Below are 21,478 nucleotides of genomic sequence, written 5' to 3' on the forward strand. Positions count from 1 at the left end.
GAGTCTCTTGTACTCCCTTCAGCCTCACAAGACACACCATTCAGCACACGCTGGTCCTCCACAGGGGCTGCTGCTATATTCAGTGTCGTGACAACTTAATCACCCAGCGTCCTCCCACAAGGCAAGCATTAAGTCCACAGGAATCTCTTGTGTTGGAGCGTGCTGTCCCCATGCCTTGCAGATAAGCCCTGGCCATAAGAACAGGGCAAAATCCAAAGGAAATGAGCCAGCTTTTCTCTGTTTCCTGTTTGGAAAAGAGGTTTTTTTCCTTGAACTGCCCGTTATCGTGTGAGAAAAGCAGCCCGATGACAAAAAGCCTGTCCATGGTGAGGGGGATAATGGCAACAAGAAGCTGACACTAAACTTTTGAGGTCCTTTTCCTGTTGTTTTATCTGCATTGCCTGTGACCGTAGTTTCCCCTGGATGTTAACTGATGCTTTCATCCTCTTTGAGCACGCAAGTACAAACCGGAGCCAGATCTGATGTGTGTGGCAGCTTATCACATGAATAAATGGGGGTTTCTCACTGAAGCTGCAGAAAAACAACATCTCAGCACGTTCAGTGGAAAGTTTTTGGTGTTTCACCCCTTGTTATTTGGGTATAGAAGTTTAATGGATAAATTGGGACAATAAGGATGATTTTCATTATCATATGCTGAGCATCTTGTATTTCTGAGCAGCTTGTATCAGGCTATGTGATAGAAGCTATGTAAGCTCTACTTACAGAAGGGCATCGGTCTTGCTTGTGCCCAGCCATGTCTCCTCAGCTCTGCAAGTGCTCAGGGCTTGGAAAGTGAATGGAAATCACTGCCCAAGTGGGAATCATCAGGTTGTGCTTTGTCAGACTTCACTTTTAACAGGTTTCTGTGCACAGACAGAGATGTTTACACAGGTCAGCATTGACTATTGAATGTATTTCCATGTTTAAAAGAGATTTAAGACTTATTTAGCATTTGTATTCTATATATTTAGATCATATTATACATATATGCATTATGATTAAATATTTTACTATTCCTTATCTAATTATTGCATATAAGTATGTTCAATATAAATATTTAAATATAAAAGGTTTATGAAATATAAACTGCTAGTAAGAATTAATCCCTCACCTAAGTAAGCCCAGCCTAACAAGTTCAGAGGATGCCCTGATTTCTCTGTATTTAGAATAGTCTGTGCTTCCAATACCAGACCAGAGGAAGGTGACAGGTTTTAATTATAGCTTTCTTGAAGCTAAATATATATAGATATATAGATATATAAAAAATAAGATTTAATTTAATCAGTGTATAAAGCATTAAGAATTACTGAGGAGGAGAAATGCAGCCATTGAGGTAAAGAAATGCTCAGTACATTTCCTGTATGATTTCATACATCTTGTGTGTGGACAACACAACTAAAACTGATTTTACTTCATTCCCCCATGCCCCAATTGTTGTTACAATGAGGACTGAGGTATAATAGTCATAATTGAGGCTGATATTGAAGGTTTAATTGGAAGAAAAAGGGGAAGTCCGTGCCATAGAGTTAATGTCTTATTGTGGTTGGAACGTTAACCCCATTTCTGATTGATTTCAAGTATAATGAGCTGAAACTGGCTCATACCAAATGGATTTGATTGTAATTTAGAGACCACTGTGTTAGTATTCGCTTCTTTTAGAGTCAGGAAACACTGTTGAAGCAAAGCTCTGCATCATTTCTAACAGTGAGAGCAGAGAGCAGAGGTAATACTTGAAAGAAGTGGCCACTTAAGTAATAGATCTTTGTGTATATCACATTGAAAAGATCTATGAAATACATTTCTCTGTGTCAAAGTTGATTCTAAAGGTACTCCTTTGTCCCTTTGGATCCCCAGTGGCAGCTTTTCCGTGTTTCTAGTTATAATAGAACCCATTATAAGATTAATAAGATAAGATTAATTATGAGGGTGAGAATGGAAGTTCACTAATGAAAATACACATACAAAATTAGTTGCAGTGAGTATCATAGAACCCCAGACTGGTTTGGGTTGGAAGGGACCTTAAAGCTCTTCCAGTTCCAACCCCCTGCCACAGGCAGGGACCCCTTCCACTGGAGCAGCTTGCTCCAAGCCCCTGTGTCCAACCTGGCCTTGAGCACTGCCAGGGATGGGGCAGCCACAGCTTCTCTGGGCACCCTGTGCCAGCGCCTCAGCACCCTCACAGGGAAGAGCTTCTGCCTAAGAGCTCAGCTCAGTCTCCCCTCGGGCAGGTTCAAGCCATTCCCCTTGGCCTGGCCCTACAGGCCCTTGTCCCAAGCCCCTCTCCAGGTTTCTTGGCGGCTGCTATAAATAAGATTAAAATTAAAGCTAAAAAATGCATGGCTTTTGCTCTCTACTGTATAAATGACCCCTTCTTGGTACAAAACCATCAGTCACTGGGAGCAAAAAGCTGTGTTAATCACTAACACATAACAAAAAACAGTACTTTCAAGCTGCTAGTCTTTAAAAAACACCCCAACCCACAGAGATGGGCAAACCCCAGAGCTACAACCATTACAGTAACCCTGTCCTAACGTGTTGGGCATCAGCTGCTACAACACTCCCATGTGCATAGAATGTTCCAGTAGAGATTTCAACCTAATAATGGTCAGTGACCCCCCCCAAAATAAGAATTATTGAAGAAGATTTAATAATAAGCAGCCCCCTAAACCTCAACTGGATGAATTATTTTGTATGGTTGTGCAACTGTTCCTTTGCTGGGTGCTTGCAGCAAGGAGAGTTTTTTGTTGTACTGGATGTCAGACAATAGCTTCAGGATTTGTGGGGTTTTAAGCATTTTGCTATAGGAAATCTCTTTAGTAGAATCATAGAATAGTTAGAATTAGAAAGGATCTTAAGATCATCCAGTTCCAACCCCCTGCCATGGGCAGGGACACCTCACACTAAACCATGGCACCCAAGGCTCTGTCCAACCTGGCCTTGAACACTGCCAGGGATGGAGCAATCACAACCTCCCTGGGCACCCATTCCAGTGCCTCAGCACCCTCACAGTAAAGAACTTCTTCCTTATCTCCAATCTAAACTTCCCCTGTTTCAGTTTGAACCCATCATCCCTTGTCCTATCACTGCAGTCCCTGATGATGAGTCCCTCTCCAGCATCCCTATAGGCCCCCTTCAGACACTGGAAGCTGCTCTGAGGTCTCCACGCAGCTTCTCTTCTCCAGGCTCAACAGCCCCAGTGTTCTCAGCCTGGCTCCATACAGGAGCTGCTCCAGCCCCTGAGCATCCTCGTGGCCTCCTCTGGACTTGCTCCAGCAGCTCCATGTCCTTCTGATGCTGAGGACACCAGAACTGCACACAGTGCTGCAAGTGGGGGCTCACGTTTGAGAGCATGAAACGTGACTCTTACTACTGCTTTTTAGCTATGAGTAGTGTGAAAAACGTCATTCATAGTCCTTCCTCCCCCCAAGCAGTGTTGAGCATGAGGTTGAACTTGCTTTGCACCACTGACACGCTAACCCCTTATTTTCACCTCTGTAAAAGAGATGGCTGTGAGTTTTAGGTGTGTTTTGTGTCAGTGATTCGCATGCAGTAAATATTCACTCCTTTTTCCCCCTGGGTTGAACTATTTTAGTCTTCAGCTACAAAATTCAGGAGCTTTTAGGCTCAAGATTCAACTTCTTTTTTGCTCTTAAAGCTGTACATGTGCCAGCAGCATCCAGATATAACAGCTTAACTAAGAGAAACGGTGCGTTTGACCCTGTCTTAAGGCATCTTCTGCACCTGCAACAACATTTCAGACCACAATGGGGAAGCAACATGTGTCTACAACCTAAATGCCTCTGTTAATTTAAGAAACAGCATCACTGCTTTCTAAGCTGGAGTCATCTAGAACTTTCTCTTGGTTTACTGATTGAATTTATAGCACTAAACGCTGCTTTCACTGTAATCCAAACCCTGAGAGAACAGCACAAGGTCCATCTATGTTTAGCTCCGGGTTTTTTTGCCTCTTCCTTCATTCCTTGGCCATAGTAAGTGGCTTTGCTTTCCCACTTTTTTTGGGAAGAGGTTAAATTGAGTCATTGGACAGCTGGACATCTTGCCAGCACCAAGTTCCAGCCCTGAAAACACTTAAGTGCTTTATTTAGTAGAGCAGGTTATGAGCAGACACTTCAGTTCCCCACCTTTTTCCCAATGATTCTGATTAAAGAGAAATCTCTGCTTTTAGCTCCTGTCTTCATCCCTGTTTAAGTGGCAGTTGGTTCCTCATTTCTCACTTGCTGCACCTCTCAAGCCTGTCTTTACCTGAGGTCGCAGATGCCTTGGGTCATCCTTGAGGTCCTCCTGAAGCACAGGCTCTTCCATGCCAGTCATCTTGATGCTTATAAGCTCCTCTGCTTACAGCTTCCTTCAGAGCCACCTTAAGAGCCTGCAGCTTGGTCTTCACAGGGCCCTGAAGGCTCTCCCCACCATACCAGCTCCAGTTATTCAGGAAGCACTCCAGGTCCTGCTGGGATGAAAACCTTTCTCCTTGCACTGTCTTCAGACCATGCGTTTCCACCACGCACTCTGCTCTTGTCCTGCTTAGGAGCCCTTGTTTTCATCTTCTTTCCCATAAAACTATATTTGCCTCCAGACCTTGTCTCCTCCTTGTACTTTTGGTTTCCACACAGACCACAGCTCTAGGTTTCTCCCCAGTTTTATGTTATTTTTAGACCTTTAAGCAAGGGTGAGGCCTCTTTGGTTGCAGTTCTGCTTTATGAGTAACTAATAGAACCAGTCTGATCCAATAACAGTCCTCTTCTGGTTTAGTACGCCCCTAGGAGCAGCCACAAAGTTTGCATTCATTCTTTCTGGTCAAGTGCTTTTGATAAATAGATTAAACACCCAAAACACATATGGGGTAATGCAGAAGGTTATCAAGTGACTGAAGTCTGTATTGTTGCTTAATGAAAATGAGATGCTGGGAAGGACCAAGACTAATGGGAACCCTGAAAATTCATCATGAGATGTCTTATAGAGGAGAGGCAATGTCAACCCATTCTGCTCAGATTTGCAGCTGGTTATGACTCAGATGGAAGCTATGGAAGGAGCTGAATATGTTCACTCCAATAAGCTGAGGGAAAACTGAGCTCTCATGTTATCTTAAGGATTGGATCTGCCTAAATGAATCCATGTGTTTGGCCTCTACGTTTTGCAGTGACCTGCTGGAGTAGCTTCATGTAGGTAATTAAAGAGGTCAAACAGTAATGAATCATGGAATGGTTTGGGTTGGAAGGGACCTTAAAGCTCATCCAGCTCCAACCCCTGCCACAGGCAGGGACCCCTTCCACTGGAGGAGCTTGCTCCAAGCCCCTGTGTCCAACCTGGCCTTGAGCACTGCCAGGGATGGGGCAGCCACAGCTTCTCTGGGCACCCTGTGCCAGCGCCTCAGCACCCTCACAGGGAAGAGCTTCTGCCTAAGAGCTCAGCTCAGTCTCCCCTTGGGCAGGTTCAAGCCATTCCCCTTGGCCTGGCCCTACAGGCCCTTGTCCCAAGCCCCTCTCCAGCTTTCCTGCAGCCCCTTTAGGCACTGGAGCTGCTCTATGGTCTCCCCTTCAGGAGCCTTCTCTTCTCCAGGCTGACCCAGCCCAGCTCTCTCAGCCTGGCTCCATACAGGAGCTGCTCCAGCCCTCGCAGCATCTCCATGGCCTCCTCTGGTTGTGCTCCAACAGCTCCATGTCCTTTTTATGCTGGGGGCCTCAGAGATCCTAAAGCCACTTTCTCCTTGCTTGCTTCTACCATTGGAAATCATCTCTCTTACAACCCCTCAACTCTGCTAGCCCAAGCTCTCTGACAGGAAGAGGATGAGGAAGGATAAAGGCTGTAGTCACTTTTGATGAAAAGAAGCTTAGCTGAACAAAATGAGCTAAACTAATTTTTGCCTCATTTTCAATTAAATCCTCTGATAGGATGTTCACAAAGGTTGGTATTATTGCCTCTCTCGTGAGGACAGCATAATCTGAAGGGGATTCTTATGAATCTCCCATTCAGTATCACTTCGGTTTGCATCCTTTGCAGCAGTCTATTCCAAATGAAATTGTCTTCCTTCCTTGACACAAATCAAGGCACTTCACCTTCTGAAATACCTGATGACACCATCCGTCCCTTCTTCTGCATGACTGGAGGCTTCACACCTAGCCTGAAAAGTATTCCTTGTCTTTCTATTCTCTTACCCTTTTCCTGCTGGCTAACCTTGAATTTCTCCTTCCTAAACTTCTTTTTGGATCATAGGATCCCAGGCTGGTTTGGGATGGAAAGGACCTTAAAGCCCATCCAGTTCCAACCCTGCCATGGGCAGGGACACCTTCCATAGAGCACCTTGCTCCAAGCCTGTCTTCCTCCAGATAACAAGTGATAGGATGAAAGGAACCGGCCTCAAGCTGCACCAGGGCAGGTTTAGATGGAGCTGAGGACCAATTCCTGCCCCAGAGGGTGCTCAGGCATTGGAACAGGCTGCCCAGGGCAGGGCTGCAGGCACCGGCCCTGCAAGGGTTCACACCCCGTGGGGACAAGGCCTCAGTGCCATGGGGCAGTGGTGGCCTTGGCACTGATGGGCAGCGGTTGGACTGGGTGAGCTTAAAAGACTTTTCCAACCTAAGTGCTTCTCTGATCAATGCACTGGGGAGTGCACTAATGGAAACTGCAGAAAGATTTGGAATGATTTCAGTAAATAAACGCTGGGAAGTCTGTCTTCAGAGTTTCAAATGGGTTCTGTTCAATCTGGAGGCAGTGGAGGACTACTTCATCTTGCTTTAGCTGGCGTTTATTGAAGGGGAGGATAATGGAGCACACAGTAAAAGCAGGCATAAGATGAAACAGTATCAAGAACGTGATTTGAAATCGAAGTTGATGTTTTGGAGACAAAATTTTGGAGCACAAATTGCTGTTCTAAATATCGGATGGCATTGAGATTGAATCCCAAATTACAAAGAACAAGCCTAAATGGCCCATTGGTTCCCATGTAACCATCTTTGCTTCCTATAATGCATGTATTCACTGTATGGGTGAAACTATGTTTTTGCCTTTATTCATCATAAATGGCTTCCATTGCAGTAGAATTGTCTTTGGTGTTCAGTGTCTGCTTGTCCCGAGGCCATGTGAGTTGTGGACTCTAGTGAGCTTTGATTTGGTTTCACTGTTGGCTTTTCACAACATGGGACCACACAAAGTTCATAAGGAGCGGGGTTGTGTTTGTGGAGTCTTGTTTAGTATGAAACAAGATCCCAGGCTGATAAATGTTACCCTATAATATAAAGTTATCCTATCACTATCATCTTCTCTACAGAGGTAGCCCTGGGTCTGTGTCATGACTTGTGCTCTTGTTCTCTGTTCCAGAGTCGACAACTGGAATCGGAAACTGGAACGACTGAAGAGCACAGCCTCAACAAGGAGGCTCGGAAATGGGCAACCCGAGTGGCCCGGGAGCATAAAAACATCATCCACAGTCAGCGGGTAGGTTGGGGGAACATTCCTTTACCCGTTTCATTCCTTGCAGCTTCCCTGCATAGAGGAGGAGCCACTGCAAGCACTAAGGAATTAGTTTTATCTGTTTTCTCTGGCATTTTCATCATAGCCTTTCTGGGTATGATACACTCAAACTGCCAGGTCAGCAGCTCAGTCAGTTTGATTCACAGAATCCCAGAATCGTTTGGATTGGAAGGGAGCTTAAAGCCCCTCCAGCTCCAACCCCTGCCACGGGCAGGGACCCCTTCCATAGAGCAGCTTGCTCCAAGCCCCTGTGTCCAACCTGGCCTTGAGCACTGCCAGGGATGGGGCAGCCACAGCTTCTCTGGGCACCCTGTGCCAGCGCCTCAGCACCCTCACAGGGAGGAGCTTCTGCCTTATCTCCAACCTGAACATCCCCTTTTTGCATTTAAACTCCTTGCCTCTTGTCCTATTGCTACAGTCCCTGATGAAGAGTCCCTTTCCAAAACATAAATGCCACTTCCTTAAACACTGAATCCCAGGTTGAGGGGATCTCAGGGATCATCTGCTCCAACCTTTCCAGGCAAAGCTTGACCTACACTAGATGTCCCAGCGCCCTGTCCAGCCCAAACGTAACAGTGTCCAACACTGGGGAATCACCACTTCCCTGGGGAGATTATTCCAATGGCTGCTTGTTCTCATTGGGAAAAATTTGAGCCATTCCTCAAACCACCCATGAGAATATAGTGAGGAAGAAGCAGGACCAGGGAAGCTGTTTACCATCTTACCTGTCTTCTGCTGCACCTGTAGAATCATAGAATCCTGGAATGGTTTGGGTTGGAAAGGATCTTAAGCTCATCCAGTTCCAACCCCCTGCCATGGGCAGGGACACCTCACACTAAACCATGGCACCCAAGGCTCTGTCCAGCCTGGCCTTGAACACTGCCAGGGATGGAGCATTCACAACCTCCCTTGGCAACCCATTCCAGTGCCTCACCACCCTCACAGTAAAGAACTTCCTCCTTATCTCCAACCTGAACTTCCCCTGTTTCAGTCTGAACCCATCACCCCTTGTCCTATCACTGCAGTCCCTAATGAAGAGTCCCTCCCCAGCATCCTTATAGGCCCCCACTTATGTCATTCCATAGCAGAAACCAGCAGTTGTAGCTTCAGGCAGAGTGTGTTAACAGGGGCTCTGAAACTCTCCTCAGAGGAAGGAGAGAGCATCCTAGATTCTGGTCCTAGCACCTGATTCTCCTTCTGCTCTTTCCCCAAAGACTCTTTAATACAAAGCCTATGAACAATCACTGAAGCAGATTTGCATGTACCTGGTGACAGTTTGTGCAGTCACATGTGCTGTTCTACAGTCAGCATCCATGTACATGAACCTAAGAAACCTCCAACGTGTCTTCTGTGCTCCAGCAAATCCTCAGGACACAACATTCCTGCAGATGCAGCACACCCACTTGGCTTCCCCTGCAACAGGACTTCCATTAGCAACTTCCCTCTCCAGATGCTCTTCTTCATCCAGACATGAATCTAGAGCAATTTAAATGTGTCATTATCAACATAGAGATGAGTGGATTCATACCACGATACCGTGGTTTTGTGAAGATGCTGAGGTGTTCCTCTAAGTGGAATTTCCATGTGAAATACTTTATTTAAGTGATATTTTGCCTTGGTCATCATCTTGTTTTCCTGGAACGGACCATCAATGGTCAGCTCACCATCTAGTCAAACAATGATTTCCCTGACATCTCATTAATATTTATCATGTAGATGGTTTGCTGGCATTGACTGCATATGGGATGTGTTTTCTTGCTCCTGACAGACACTTGAAGAGCTGGAATGCCATGGGCCTGTGATGTCTGAGCAAACCCGAGCAGACCTGGAGCAGAAAATAGATGAAGCCAGAGAGAGTATTCGCAAAGCTGAGGTAAGAAGGAAAAGCTTTTGCCATGTTCAGCTTCCTGCAACAGAAGGATTTGTGTTACAGGTCTTTAGTTGTGTTTAGAATCATAGGATCCCAGACTGGGTTGGGTTGAAGGGACCTTAAAGCTCCTCCAGTTCCAACCCCTGCTACGGGCAGGGACCCCTTCCACTGGAGCAGCTTGCTCCAAGCCCCTGTGTCCAACCTGGCCTTGAGCACTGCCAGGGATGGGGCAGCCACAGTTTCCTTGGGGACAGGAAACTTCCTTGTGTTTATGGAAATGTAAGCTTTTAACATCAAAAATCAGGGAATTTTAAGTGGGTTTTTTTTCCCCTTGATTTTTATACTTCTCAGATCACAGAATCAAGTTCATGAAACACTCGGGATTAGAAGAGGGATGTTAAAAACCCTCCTGATGAACAGTGATTAAACTTGCTCCCTTTTCTGCTCTTGTGTAAAGGTCAAGAATCTCTGAATTTAGGGGTTTTGTCTTAAATAGACATAAAGCAATCTCAGGTTTACTGGTTTCCTTCTGCTTGAAGGAACTGATACTAGAAAATAGTGATGATATCTCTTACCTTGATGCTTTTTGGCTTCTAGAAGCAACTGCCACGTGCTGCTGTGCTTCTGTACTAGCATTTTTTGATACACATAGTAATTTGTAATGTCAATGGGAAAACATGTGAAATAACCTTTAAATCTCTTTCTGCTTCTACTGTGAGGTACCTTTCAAAAGGCTACAGTGATTTATGAGGCCTGTTTTGGGTTCAAGTCTCAAGAAGAGATAAACCAGCCTCATACTTGACTGCTGGTGTCGGGTTGGTAAAACCAAAGTGGTTTCATGGCCAGTGAGTCAAGAAACCTATCGCAAGCAACAGGAACTGAGCTGTTAGTTTTCAGCTGAGTTGCTTAATTAAAACTGTAGAGCAACTGTAATTGTTTCAGCTAAGTGCTTCTCATAGCACCAGATACTCAGAGTACCTGATGTAATTACAATGTGATTTGCAGTTCAAGAGGTTAGAAAATAGAGAGTGAAATTACTTCTGCTGCTGTGATGTTAGGTGTTCCTTTAAAGCAAATCCAGATTATATTCTCTTATAAGAGTGCTTTAAGTGTAATAGCCTTTTTGACTCCACTCTTTCAAATAGACTGTACTCCAGTGTACACAGAGTTAATGATTAAATATGTAAGGACATAGGGAATGAGAATGAATGATAAAAGCAGCAGCAGAAAGAAATCAAATCAGGATAAGAAGTTGCAGAGGAGAAGATTTGCACAAAGAATATTATAAGAGTAACAAATGAAATCAGTCTGGACCTTAAGTGATTGCAAGTCTTAGGAATGTATGATTAATGGGACTCAATAAATCAATGGAAAAGCGAACAGAGAGATGAAATGTTTCCTGGGGGAGGTGGTGGAGAGGAGAATAGACAAGGGTGATTTTTATTTGTTGCATTCTGGAAAGAACCATAGAAACAACTGGATTGGAAAAGACCTTTAAGATAATCGAGTCCATCATCAAAGGTAGGGCTTTGATAGGAGGTGCTGCAATAGTAGTGACCAAGGAGGATGACCACGGTAGAAAACAGGCTTTGGCCCTGTATGGATCACAGAATCCCAGACTGGTTTGAGTTGGAAAGGACCTTAAAGCTCCTCAAGCTCCAACCCCTGCCATGGGCAGGGACCCCTTCCACTGGAGCAGCTTGCTCCAAGCCCCTGTGTCCAACCTGACCTTGAGCACTGCCAGGGATGGGGCAGTCATCTCAATCTTCCCTCGGGCAGGTTCAAGCCATTCGCCTTGGCCTGGCCCTACAGGCCCTTGTCCCAAGCCCCTCTCCAGATTTCCTGCAGCCCCTTTAGGCACTGGAGCTGCTCTAAGGTCTCCCCTTCAGGAGCCTTCTCTTCTCCAGGCTGCCCCAGCCCAGCTCTCTCAGCCTGGCTCCATACAGGAGCTGCTCCAGCCCTTGCAGCAGCTCCATGGCCTCTTCTGTAGGTGTTTAAACCACTTCGTGACTTTTATACATTGCCATATAGTTTATAATATAGAATTCATTGTTTGCAAGAGTAGCCAGTAAGTGAATTCTATAAGCTTTTTCCTTGGGGTTATAATTTCTTTCAGCTTCACCCCTTCTTTGCCCCTACTCCTCTAAGTGGCCCCATTCAGTAATTTCAGGGCCATTAATTAGACACGAGGTTTCTGCACACATCTAATCTCTAGAAGAATAAACGATGTAAGCTTTGAGCACAAACATTTTCCTTGGTAATGCAATTATAATTCTTTCCAGTGTGTGAACACCAAACATTTGCAGCATTCCTGCATATTTAAGTGCAAGTGATTAAGTTGGAATTACTGATGGTTGGGTTGGGGAATGGAATTTGGGCTAAAAGTTACGGTCACTTATTTAGGTTATAGGGGAGCTGTGGATTTGCCCTTTCCTTGACCCACTGCACTGCATTTGGGTCATGGAGGTGCAGCTGGTAAATGAAACAAAGCAAAGACCCCCCTGATTTAGGTCAGAGCTTCAAAGAGGTCCTTCTCATGGTAGCAAGTAGGGGAATAAGGTGTCTGGAATGCTGTCAGGAGCCAGTGATCACTTGTTGGAAGGACCTGGCTTAGGAATCCTGGAATCACAGCCAGGTTTGGGTTGGATGGGACCTTAAAGCTCATCCAGTTGCAAAGCAGGAAAGGAACCATTTCATAGACTTCATTTCTTCTTTTCTGAAGGTCAGTTTGATGTATGTCATTTATAAAGTGAAACAGGAAGAAACAAGTCCCGGAACGTGCAAAGACCCATTCATTTGATTTACATTTGCTGCTGTTACTGAGGATATGGTATTCTATGGTTGCCTGACACCATCCATGGTTGCACCCTGTGTGAACAGTGCAGAGTAATTTGCCCTTTAACATTAGTTAGCTCCTTATCACCTTGTCACATTAAATCTTAGCATCTTCAGAACAGTGTGGGTGCTGCTGTGGTTGAAACTGGAAGCGTAGCTTTGTTCTTGTGCCATGTCTAGAGGTGTTTAATGATAACATATATGTTGTTACAAGAAAACAAACTATTTTATTGGGAAGGTACCGATGCAGCTTCACTTCCAACTGCAACAAGTATTAGTTGATGTCATGGAATCATAGAATCACAAAGTGGTTTGGGTTGGAAGGGACCTTAAAGCTCATCGAGTTCCAACCCCCTCCCATGGAGACACCACCTGCTCTAGTGCAGCTTGTCCCACCCCAAAACTCACTTGGTTTCAAAGAAAGTGTTAGACTACAGCTGATAATACCTCTGACAGTGGCAGAGCTCCACAACTGACTGTGGTTAATGCTCCACCACGGAGTTTAGATCCAGAGGAGCTCCATCCTTGTCAGAACAGCCTTTCACCACCACTGTGTCAGGGCTGGATCTTGATGAGGACAAGCACTGAGAGCAGTGGATGCTTGTTTCAATGAAGGTGGCACATTCCAGGCACCAGCTCTAAAGGAGATCAACACCTTTGAAATTCATTGAGTTGAGGACATCAACTGTTGGTGCAGCTCCTTTGCGCTTACTCAGACTCATGTAACTGAACTACAACTCCTGCATTTTAAGCTTTCATTTTTGAAACTAGTAGAATCAAGAATCATAGAATAGGATTGGAAAGGACCTAAGATCATCAGTTCCAACCCCCCTGCCATGGGCAGGGGCACCTCACACTAAACCATGGCACCCAAGGCTCTGTCCAGCCTGGCCTTGAACACCACCAGGGATGGAGCATCCACAACTTCCCTGGGCAACCCATTCCAGTGCCTCAGCACCCTCACAGTAAAGAACTTTGTCCTTATCTCCAGTCTAAACTTCCGCTGTTCCAGTTTGAACCCATTACCCCTTGTCCTGTCACTACAGTCCCTAATGAAGAGTAAGGAAGGTTCAATCAGCTGAGTAGATCTAATTTGCCTTGAAGTAGCTTTTTGTTTCTCCACTGCCTGTATCCCTTTATCTATAAACTAATGGAGACAAAAAGCTACTGTCTCCACTGATCTGTGTTGCAGAAATAAGGGAAAACGGAAGTAGAAGTTGCGTTCTTGTTTCTGTATCCTTCCTTCAGCCTGCATCCTGGATGCTTAGGCTGAGTTACTCGAATTCTTCCTCTCGTCTTACTCTGTCTCTATCAAACTAAAGACTCTGATGCTTTGATAGCCCAGCGGGAGTCTCCCAGGCAGTAAAGTTGGTCCCAAAGCTGACATAATTCTTCTCAACGATGATGGGAGATTTCCCATTTGTGCTCAGGTCTGTGCTCGAGGAAGGTCTTGGGGCCTCCACAGCAATTAATCCTATTTCCACTTAATTATAGGGGGATGCATTTTGTCTCCTCATTAGGATATCTATAACTCTCAGGAGAGTCTTTGTACCAGATAAGATTTGATTAAGACTCATTATGATGCTGTTTACTTGGTTTGATGAGTTCAGAAGCTTAGGTCCATTTTTAATTGTAAGAGGAGGGCTGTTTTCTCCCTCCCTTTGTATTTGGCTATGAATATTTATCACTCTGCTGTGATAACAGTTGTGTTTGCTGGCTGGGCTCCTGTTCTATCTTAGGATGTAATCTATTAATCATGTGCTGCATGTGGTCCTACCTCATCTCAAGTGGACATAGCTACGTTTCAGCCTGTTACATGTTCCTCCAGTTGAACACTTCAAGAGTGCTGTCCTCTGCTCCTAAGCAATGTGAGAAAAGCTAATTCCATATGCTCCATGGCATGGAATAAGGCTGCCAACCCCCAGAAAGCTGAATATGTGAAATGTCACTTGCTGCTCTCTATGGCTTTGCTCTGGAAACATATGCTTGGGAGAGCTGTGCTGGGTAAACAGATTGCCTTCTCCATATGAGAGCTGTTGGAGCCGTTCATCTTTCCGGCTAAGAAGGCTGGGAATAGCCTGGAAAAATGCCACCGAAGTCCACAGGTTGGGGATGTTCAACTCTTAAGGTAAAAAGCAGTTTAGTGAGGAGAGAATGTCGTTGGTGAGAGGGACATCATCAGTCTGTGGTGTTACAAAGATGTGTAAGTCTTTGTACTTCATCAGATAGCCATATCCAATCACTGAACATGGAGAGAAGGCTTCAGTGAGACCATGGAGCAACTTCCAGTGCCTAAAGAAGCATTTTAGGCTGGAGAAGGGCTTTTTACAAGGGCCTTCTCCAGGCTGCCCCAGCCCAGCTCTCTCAGCCTGGCTCCAGAGCAGAGCTGCTCCAGCCCTCGCAGCAGCTCCACGGCCTCCTATGGCCTCGCTCCAACAGCTCCACGTCCCTCTTGTGCTGCTGCCCCAGAGCTGGATCAGGGCTGCAGGGGGGGTCTCCCCTTCACACAGCAGAGGGGCAGGATCCCCTCCCTGAGCTGCTGCTCACGCTCTGGGGGTGCAGCCCAGCACATGAGGGGGGTTCTGGACTCAAGCGCTCACTGAAACCAGGTCATGGGGAGCTTCTCCTCACCCAGCACCCCAAGCCCTTCTCCTCAACCTGCTCCATCCCATCTCCCCCATCCTGTGTTTGTGCTGGGATTGCTGTGCCCCAGGGGCAGGACCTTGCCCTTGGCCTGGTTGAGCTCCATGAGGTTCATATGGTCCCACCTCTCCAGCCTGTCCAGGTCCCTCTGGATCCCATCCCTTCCCTCCAGTGTCACTGCACCACACAGCTCGGTGGCATCAGCAAACCTGATGAGTTTTAGGTTTGGGTACGTATATTTTATGTACATTTCATTCTCTGCCTAGAATTTGGGTACTTTATATTCAATCCCATTACCAGTAGAGTGGGAACAACTTCTTAAACCCTAAATGCTTCAGTACTGCTCTTCTCTACTCTCCATCTCCTTCCCAACCAACTGCTTTCTGTGTTTAGGGATTTCTGATGTTTCTGTATGCTTGGGCTTGGTCAGACTCAGCCAGGTGGGCTGGAGCTATGCAGGTGGGCTCTTCTCCATGAACAGCTGCACCTCTGCTTTCTTAACCTTGGCATTCCCTTTTGAGACACGTTATCTGTGTCAGTGTTTCATTTCCTGTTTGCTTCACCCCAACAGACTCGTTTGATTTCGCTCCATGTGGAATATTTAGCATATAAATTAACTGAGTTTGCTGTAATATGTGTCGAACCTTGCTGCCCATCCTCCCACTTAAAACCCCAAAGTGTTGAAAAGCGTCATTTATTAGCTAATTCCCTTGTTGGTGCACAAAAAGTGTTGGGTTTGGGGATTATCATGGAATCAGACTGGTTTGGGTTGGAAAGGCTCAAAGTTCATCCAGTTCCAACCCCTGCCACTGGCAGGGACCCCTTCCACTGGAGCAGCTTGCTCCAAGCCCCTGTGTCCAACCTGGCCTTGAGCACTGCCAGGGATGGGGCAGCCACAGCTTCTCTGGGCACCCTGTGCCAGCGCCTCAGCACCCTCACAGGGAAGAGCTTCTGCCTAAGAGCTCAGCTCAGTCTCCCCTCGGGCAGGTTCAAGCCATTCCCCTTGCCCTGTCCCTACAGGCCCTTGTCCCAAGCCCCTCTCCAGCTTTCCTGCAGCCCCTTTAGTCACTGGAGCTGCTCTCAGGTCTCCCCTCCAGGAGCCTTCTCTTCTCCAGGCTGCCCCAGCCCAGCTCTCTCAGCTTCCTGTGATTTGGTCCCAACCTGATGAGTTCATACATCAGTTGGTTCCAGGCTGTTGCCAGACTCGCTGCAGTCACAAGCAGTGACTGAGCTTCCCCTGCAGCCCAGAGGTAAGTGATTTTCTCTTGGCTGTAGAGAAGACAAAGCAAACACAGGTTGGAGCAGAAAGAACATCCTTAACTGCTGCTTTGTTCTGGCATCCTATGGCCTGGATTTACAGTACTGCAGTCAAACACTGCACAACTCAAATCACTGCAGGTCTCCCGTGCCAAGGCTGAGCTCAGGTTTGTGCCTCAGGCATCAAAGTTTTAGGTGAGCTGTGTTGGATTGAATTTATCTTTTGAACTGGGGTGGGTTTGGCATCACCCAAACATCCACAAGGCACTGAATTTCATGGATTATTTAATGCATCCCTACTGGAATAGCACTGAGCTGTGATTTAAAACCGGTTTGCACCAGGGGGCTTGCATTGCCTTCTGAGGCATTTTTGGCATTCCAATGCTTGTTTTTACTGGACTGGTAGTTCCTTCTGTCACTGAGGAAATACTTCTGCTCACCCCAAATTTGAAGGATACGGTATTTTTCTTTAAGGGAATGATTTCATTTTAATACATTTTTAATCTTAAGGAGCTGAGAATTTAAGTGAGAATGTTTCTAAATGGAATAAAAAGAATGATAATATCTTTTCAGAACGTTTTGCCAGAACCTTTCCATGTTCCTTTCTTCTTAGGTAAAACAGTTTGCCAAATGAGCCTTGCTGACCCACTTAATGGTTATGTTCTTGCCACTAGAAAAACACTGCAGTGAAATAATGTATTTCTCAGAAAAGATGGTTTAGATCTACTTATAATCCTAATTTAATGTGGTTTTAATATCTGAACATGCTTATAAATGTGACCCTTGTCTAAAAGAAATAAATCTGAGTTCTTTCAGAGAAAAGCTCCCCATGACCTGGCTTCAGTGAGCGCTTGAGCCCAGAACCCCCCCCATGTGCTGGGCTGCACCCCCAGAACGTGAGCAGCAGCTCAGGGAGGGGATCCTGCCCCTCTGCTGTGTGAAGGGGAGACCTGAGAGCAGCTCCAGTGCCTAAAGGGGCTGCAGGAAAGCTGGAGAGGGGCTTGGGACAAGGGCCTGTAGGGCCAGGCCAAGGGGAATGGCTTGAACCTGCCCGAGGGGAGACTGAGCTGAGCTCTTAGGCAGAAGCTCTTCCCTGTGAGGGTGCTGAGGCGCTGGCACAGGGTGCCCAGAGAAGCTGTGGCTGCCCCATCCCTGGCAGTGCTCAAGGCCAGGTTGGACACAGGGGCTTGGAGCAAGCTGCTCCAGTGGAAGGGGTCCCTGCCCGTGGCAGGGGTTGGAGCTGGATGAGCTTTAAGGTCCCTTCCACCCAAACCAGTCTGGGATTCTATGGAAAAGTGGGCAGGGCAGTGGCGTTCAAGTGGCTTTATTCCAGATCCAAAAGCCCAGGGAACATGCAGCAGGGAGAGATGCACTCTCTCTTTGGGCACATGTTGGTCCTGGTTATGGTCTGCACCTTGAAAAATCATGGGAAATAAAGGAACCCTCTTTTCAGGAAGAACCCATTGAACACTGACCTTAACAATCCTCACCGGGAGCACTGAAGGGGCCACGTTAGCTGAGCTTTGCTGGATTTCTCTGCTTGCTTTTTAGCCCAATGCTTTTATAACTGACTTTAAAAGGCTTGTAATGAGGTGTTTGTGGGATGTGAACAAACCCTTGGTTTCTTGGAGGCCCTTTTCTCTCTGGGAACAGACCAGCTATGTCATGCGTTCTTGCTGGGTTTGGTTTGCAGGACTTCCAAAGGAGTTGTGCAAGCTGTAGGTCTAAAGCCTTTGCTTAATGAAGCCTGGAACAGTAAATAAACAAAGCTATTCCTTCTCCCATGTAGAGCAAGCATAGGTATGTGGGAAATAGATAACAGCATTTATATCTTTGAAGAGACTGGGGGGTTTCCTTTTCATCTGCTTATAACCTCCCATCAGCTAAGGCAGTAGAAGAGCAGGAGCCACCCAGAACACTGTCAATTCTGTGGGTGGCTGAGGCGTTTTCCATCAGTGTTAAGTCCTTAGCAATGAAACAGGAATGGGTAAATAGGAGCTGTAAATAGGAATTTCACTATTAAATAGGAAAATATTTGTCCTACAGTGAGGCTTAGTAACAGTGAGATTTCGGCAGCACCCAGATTCTGGAATTCCAGCATTCCTGAGCTTTCGAAACACAGCTGCCTTCCTGGAGATGCTTAATACTGCTGGGAATGGAAGTGCTGACTTGACTTAACATGTTGGACTTGATCATCTTCAAAGTCTTTTCCAAGCTAGTTCATTCTGTGGTCCTGTTTGCAAGTCTATGAGCTTCTGGCAGTGGAGGTCACTCCATCAGGAAGCATGGCACGTGGGGCTGCTGGAGGCTGTTTGGTTGAGAGGGAAAAATCAAGGGATAAAGCCTTATTTAGTTCTTATTTGCAATATATTATGAGGGAACAAGGCTTTGAGAGCGTGTGCATCCTCTCCTAAGGGTCCTGTAAGCAGTGTGTGGTTTTACATTGTAATGCAAAGCTGTGGTGTGTCCCAGAGTACACCGTGTCTCTTCCCATCTCAATGCAGCACTTCCTGGCTCCCTTCCCACCTCAGAAACCCATAGACTGGGCAAGCTGGAGTTGGCATTTTTGTGGGTCCCTCTTGCTGAAGTCACAACTCCATTGCATAAACCTCACCTTGCAAAGGGAAGACTCTACCTTGTGCTTGGGTTTACTTAGATAAAAGCTTCTTGGGTGACCTGATGGTGGTGAAAACACCAGCATCTCCTCTGGGTGGTCCCTTGTTTCCCTCTGAACATTTTATTCTGGCATAAGGAAAGCATCAAACTCAGCTAATTTAGACATAGTGAGAGCTGAGTGAAGGGCTTGTAGTTTTAATCATAGATTCATGGATTCCCAGCTTGAGGGACCTTAAGGATCATCTGCTCCAACCTTTCCAGGCACAGCCTGACCCAGACTGGATGCCCAGCACCCTGTGCAGCCCCATCTTAACAGTGTCCAGCACTGGGGAGTCACCACTTCCATGGGGACATTATTCCAATGGCCAAGTGTTCTCATTGGGAAAGTTTTCCTCTTGTGTCCATTGGGAATCTCCCAGCAGTAACTTGTGCCCATCACCCCTGGGCTTTCCCATGGGACTCCTTGTCCAAAGGGAGTCTCCATCTTCCCTGCAGCCCCCCTTTACCTCTGGCACATGGATCAGGTCTCCCTGTGCCTTCTCTTCTCCAGCTGAACAGTCCCAGCTCTCTCAGCCTTTCCTCACTGCTGCCCAGCCCTTGGAGCATCCTTGTGGCCCTTCTCTGGCCCCTCTCCAGCCCAGCCACATCCTTTTGTAGAGCAGGACCAAACCTAAGCACAGCATTCCAGGGGTGGCCTGACCAGCAGCAAATAGAGTGTATTAAATCCATACTTAACTGTTCCTATGTGAGAATGAAGTTATACTACTGTCTAGTTGGGGTTTCTTGCATTCTTATAGGTAGGAAGCTGTTAATCCTGGTCTACCAGCAGTATTATTTAGGTTACAATATATATGTATGCTTGTAAATAGTGTTCAACATCTTTCAAGTGCAGGCCTGACCTAACGCTGTGAAGTAGTTTTATGGCTTGTCTGCAGTGGAATGAAAGTCAAAACAGTTGTGGTTTGGAACAAACATTTGTTAAATATGAAGGCTACTATGTGTAGATAGAGGGGGGGGTTAATTCCTTGGATTGGCTTGGTACCTTGGATTGCAAACTCCTGTCTGATGCTTTGCAAGTCCAGTCAGGGATCTTGGAGCAGCTTGTTTATTGTAGTTAACAACTTAGTACAAACAGCACGCTTTACAACAGGGTACTAACACGAAGTACAGATGTTTATGGCATGCCTGGGCTGATGGTTGGTGCTGTTGTGTAACTCAGCCTAATTGGGAATTGCATAATGAGGTAAGACAGGAACGCAGCGAGGCTGGTCCTGTCCTGGGGAAGGCACATGGAAAGTCCTTGTAATGTAGTATCATAGAATAGTTTGGGTTGGAAGGGACCTTAAGCTCATCCAGTTCCAACCCCCTCCCATGGGCAGGGACACCTCACACTAAACCATGGCACCCTGTGCCAGTGCCTCAGCACCATCACAGTAAAGAACTTCTGCCTTATCTCCAACCTGAACTTCCCCTGTTTCAGTGTGAACCCATCACCCCTTGTCCTATCACTACAGTCCCTAATGAAGAGTCCCTCCCCAGCATCCTTGCAGCCCCCTTCAGACACTGGAAGCTGCTCTGAGGTCTCCACGCAGCTTCTCTTCTCCAGGCTCAACAGCCCCAATGTTCTCAGCCTGGCTCCATACAGGAGCTGCTCCAGCCCCTGAGCATCCTCGTGGCCTCCTCTGGACTTGCTCCAATAATGTCAGAATACAAAGATGAATTAGGAGATGGCACCTTACTGCACAAGCAGATGCATACACGGAGGCAGCTCAGCTTAGTAATATTCTAAAACAGGGAGTTTCTCTTTACAAGCTAGAACAAATGACTTATGTTGAGCTGCATGAAGTCCATCTATGAGAGTCCCACAAAACAAGCACAAGGAAAGGATGATGTGTCCACTTGATGCTGCAACTGAGTTGGAAGGATCTGCCTTTCAGATGGGGATGCTGATGTGTGGCTCCATCTTTGGCCTTTGTACTCATTCTGAAGCAGTGTTCTCTGAATCTCGGCTGCTGTACTGTGATGCAGATAACTGTATTTTACTCCTTCTCCTCTTTTTCTCAGCTCTGTGAACAGTATTCACAGCTCACATTAATCATTCACCTGAAGACCATTTGTGAGAAGTGAGAACTTCACTTGGCTAAGTGGCTTTGGCTTTTCCCATGGGAAATACTTCCCAAGCTCATCCATTCCTTGAGTCTCTGTACCTAATTATATGGGGGAGTGCATGCATGCACCAGTGCCCATAGGGAGATACCTTTTAAGTGACAAATTCCACTCTAAAAACTTACTGCTTTAAAGAATCACCTGTCTTCTAAAGGGAATTAAAAGCAATGCCCTCAAAAGTAGTTTTATTGTTTGAAACAGGTTTAAAGACATCCTTGCAGACAGCTTTCAAATGAAAACAGATCCATGTTTCAGGGTTTGCCTGAATGAAGGTTATAGTCGTTCATTTTCTGACTTATCTTCGTAATAGAGAGGTGATCTTGAAGTGCAGGAGCATGTCGAAAACAAGAAAACCACCGCTGTCAGTTCACCTCAGACAAGCTTTTGTACAGAGTAAGAATGTGAGTTGAGAGGGAGGAAAATCTGTGTAACACCAATTGGTGTTTGAATTCACAGTCATGGAAGGGTTGGGTTCCAGCAGCTCCACGTCCCTCCTGTGCTGCTGCCCCAGAGCTGGAGCAGGGCTGCAGGGGGGGTCTCCCCATAGCACAGCAGAGGGGCAGGATCCCCTCCCTGAGCTGCTGCTCACGCTCTTGGGGTGCA

General features: G+C 46.3%; 1 protein-coding gene across 2 annotated transcripts in view; it reads left to right on the forward strand.

Moving 5' to 3' along the window:
* FCHSD2 (FCH and double SH3 domains 2) overlaps positions 1-21,478 on the forward strand; it is a 146,854-nt gene that overhangs the window by 110,650 nt on the left and 14,726 nt on the right. For both annotated transcript variants that reach the window (XM_061351398.1, XM_061351399.1), the window contains 2 exons: positions 7,336-7,452; positions 9,257-9,361. In XM_061351398.1, the coding sequence (XP_061207382.1) occupies positions 7,336-7,452; positions 9,257-9,361 (222 nt within the window). The remainder of the gene's footprint in view (positions 1-7,335; positions 7,453-9,256; positions 9,362-21,478) is intronic.

This window comes from Neopsephotus bourkii, unplaced genomic scaffold (genome assembly GCF_033783945.1).
Source record: "Neopsephotus bourkii isolate Nb327-2 ecotype Australia unplaced genomic scaffold, CSIRO-AGI_Nbou_v1 NB_580, whole genome shotgun sequence".
Classification (NCBI taxonomy): Eukaryota; Metazoa; Chordata; class Aves; order Psittaciformes; family Psittacidae; genus Neopsephotus; species Neopsephotus bourkii.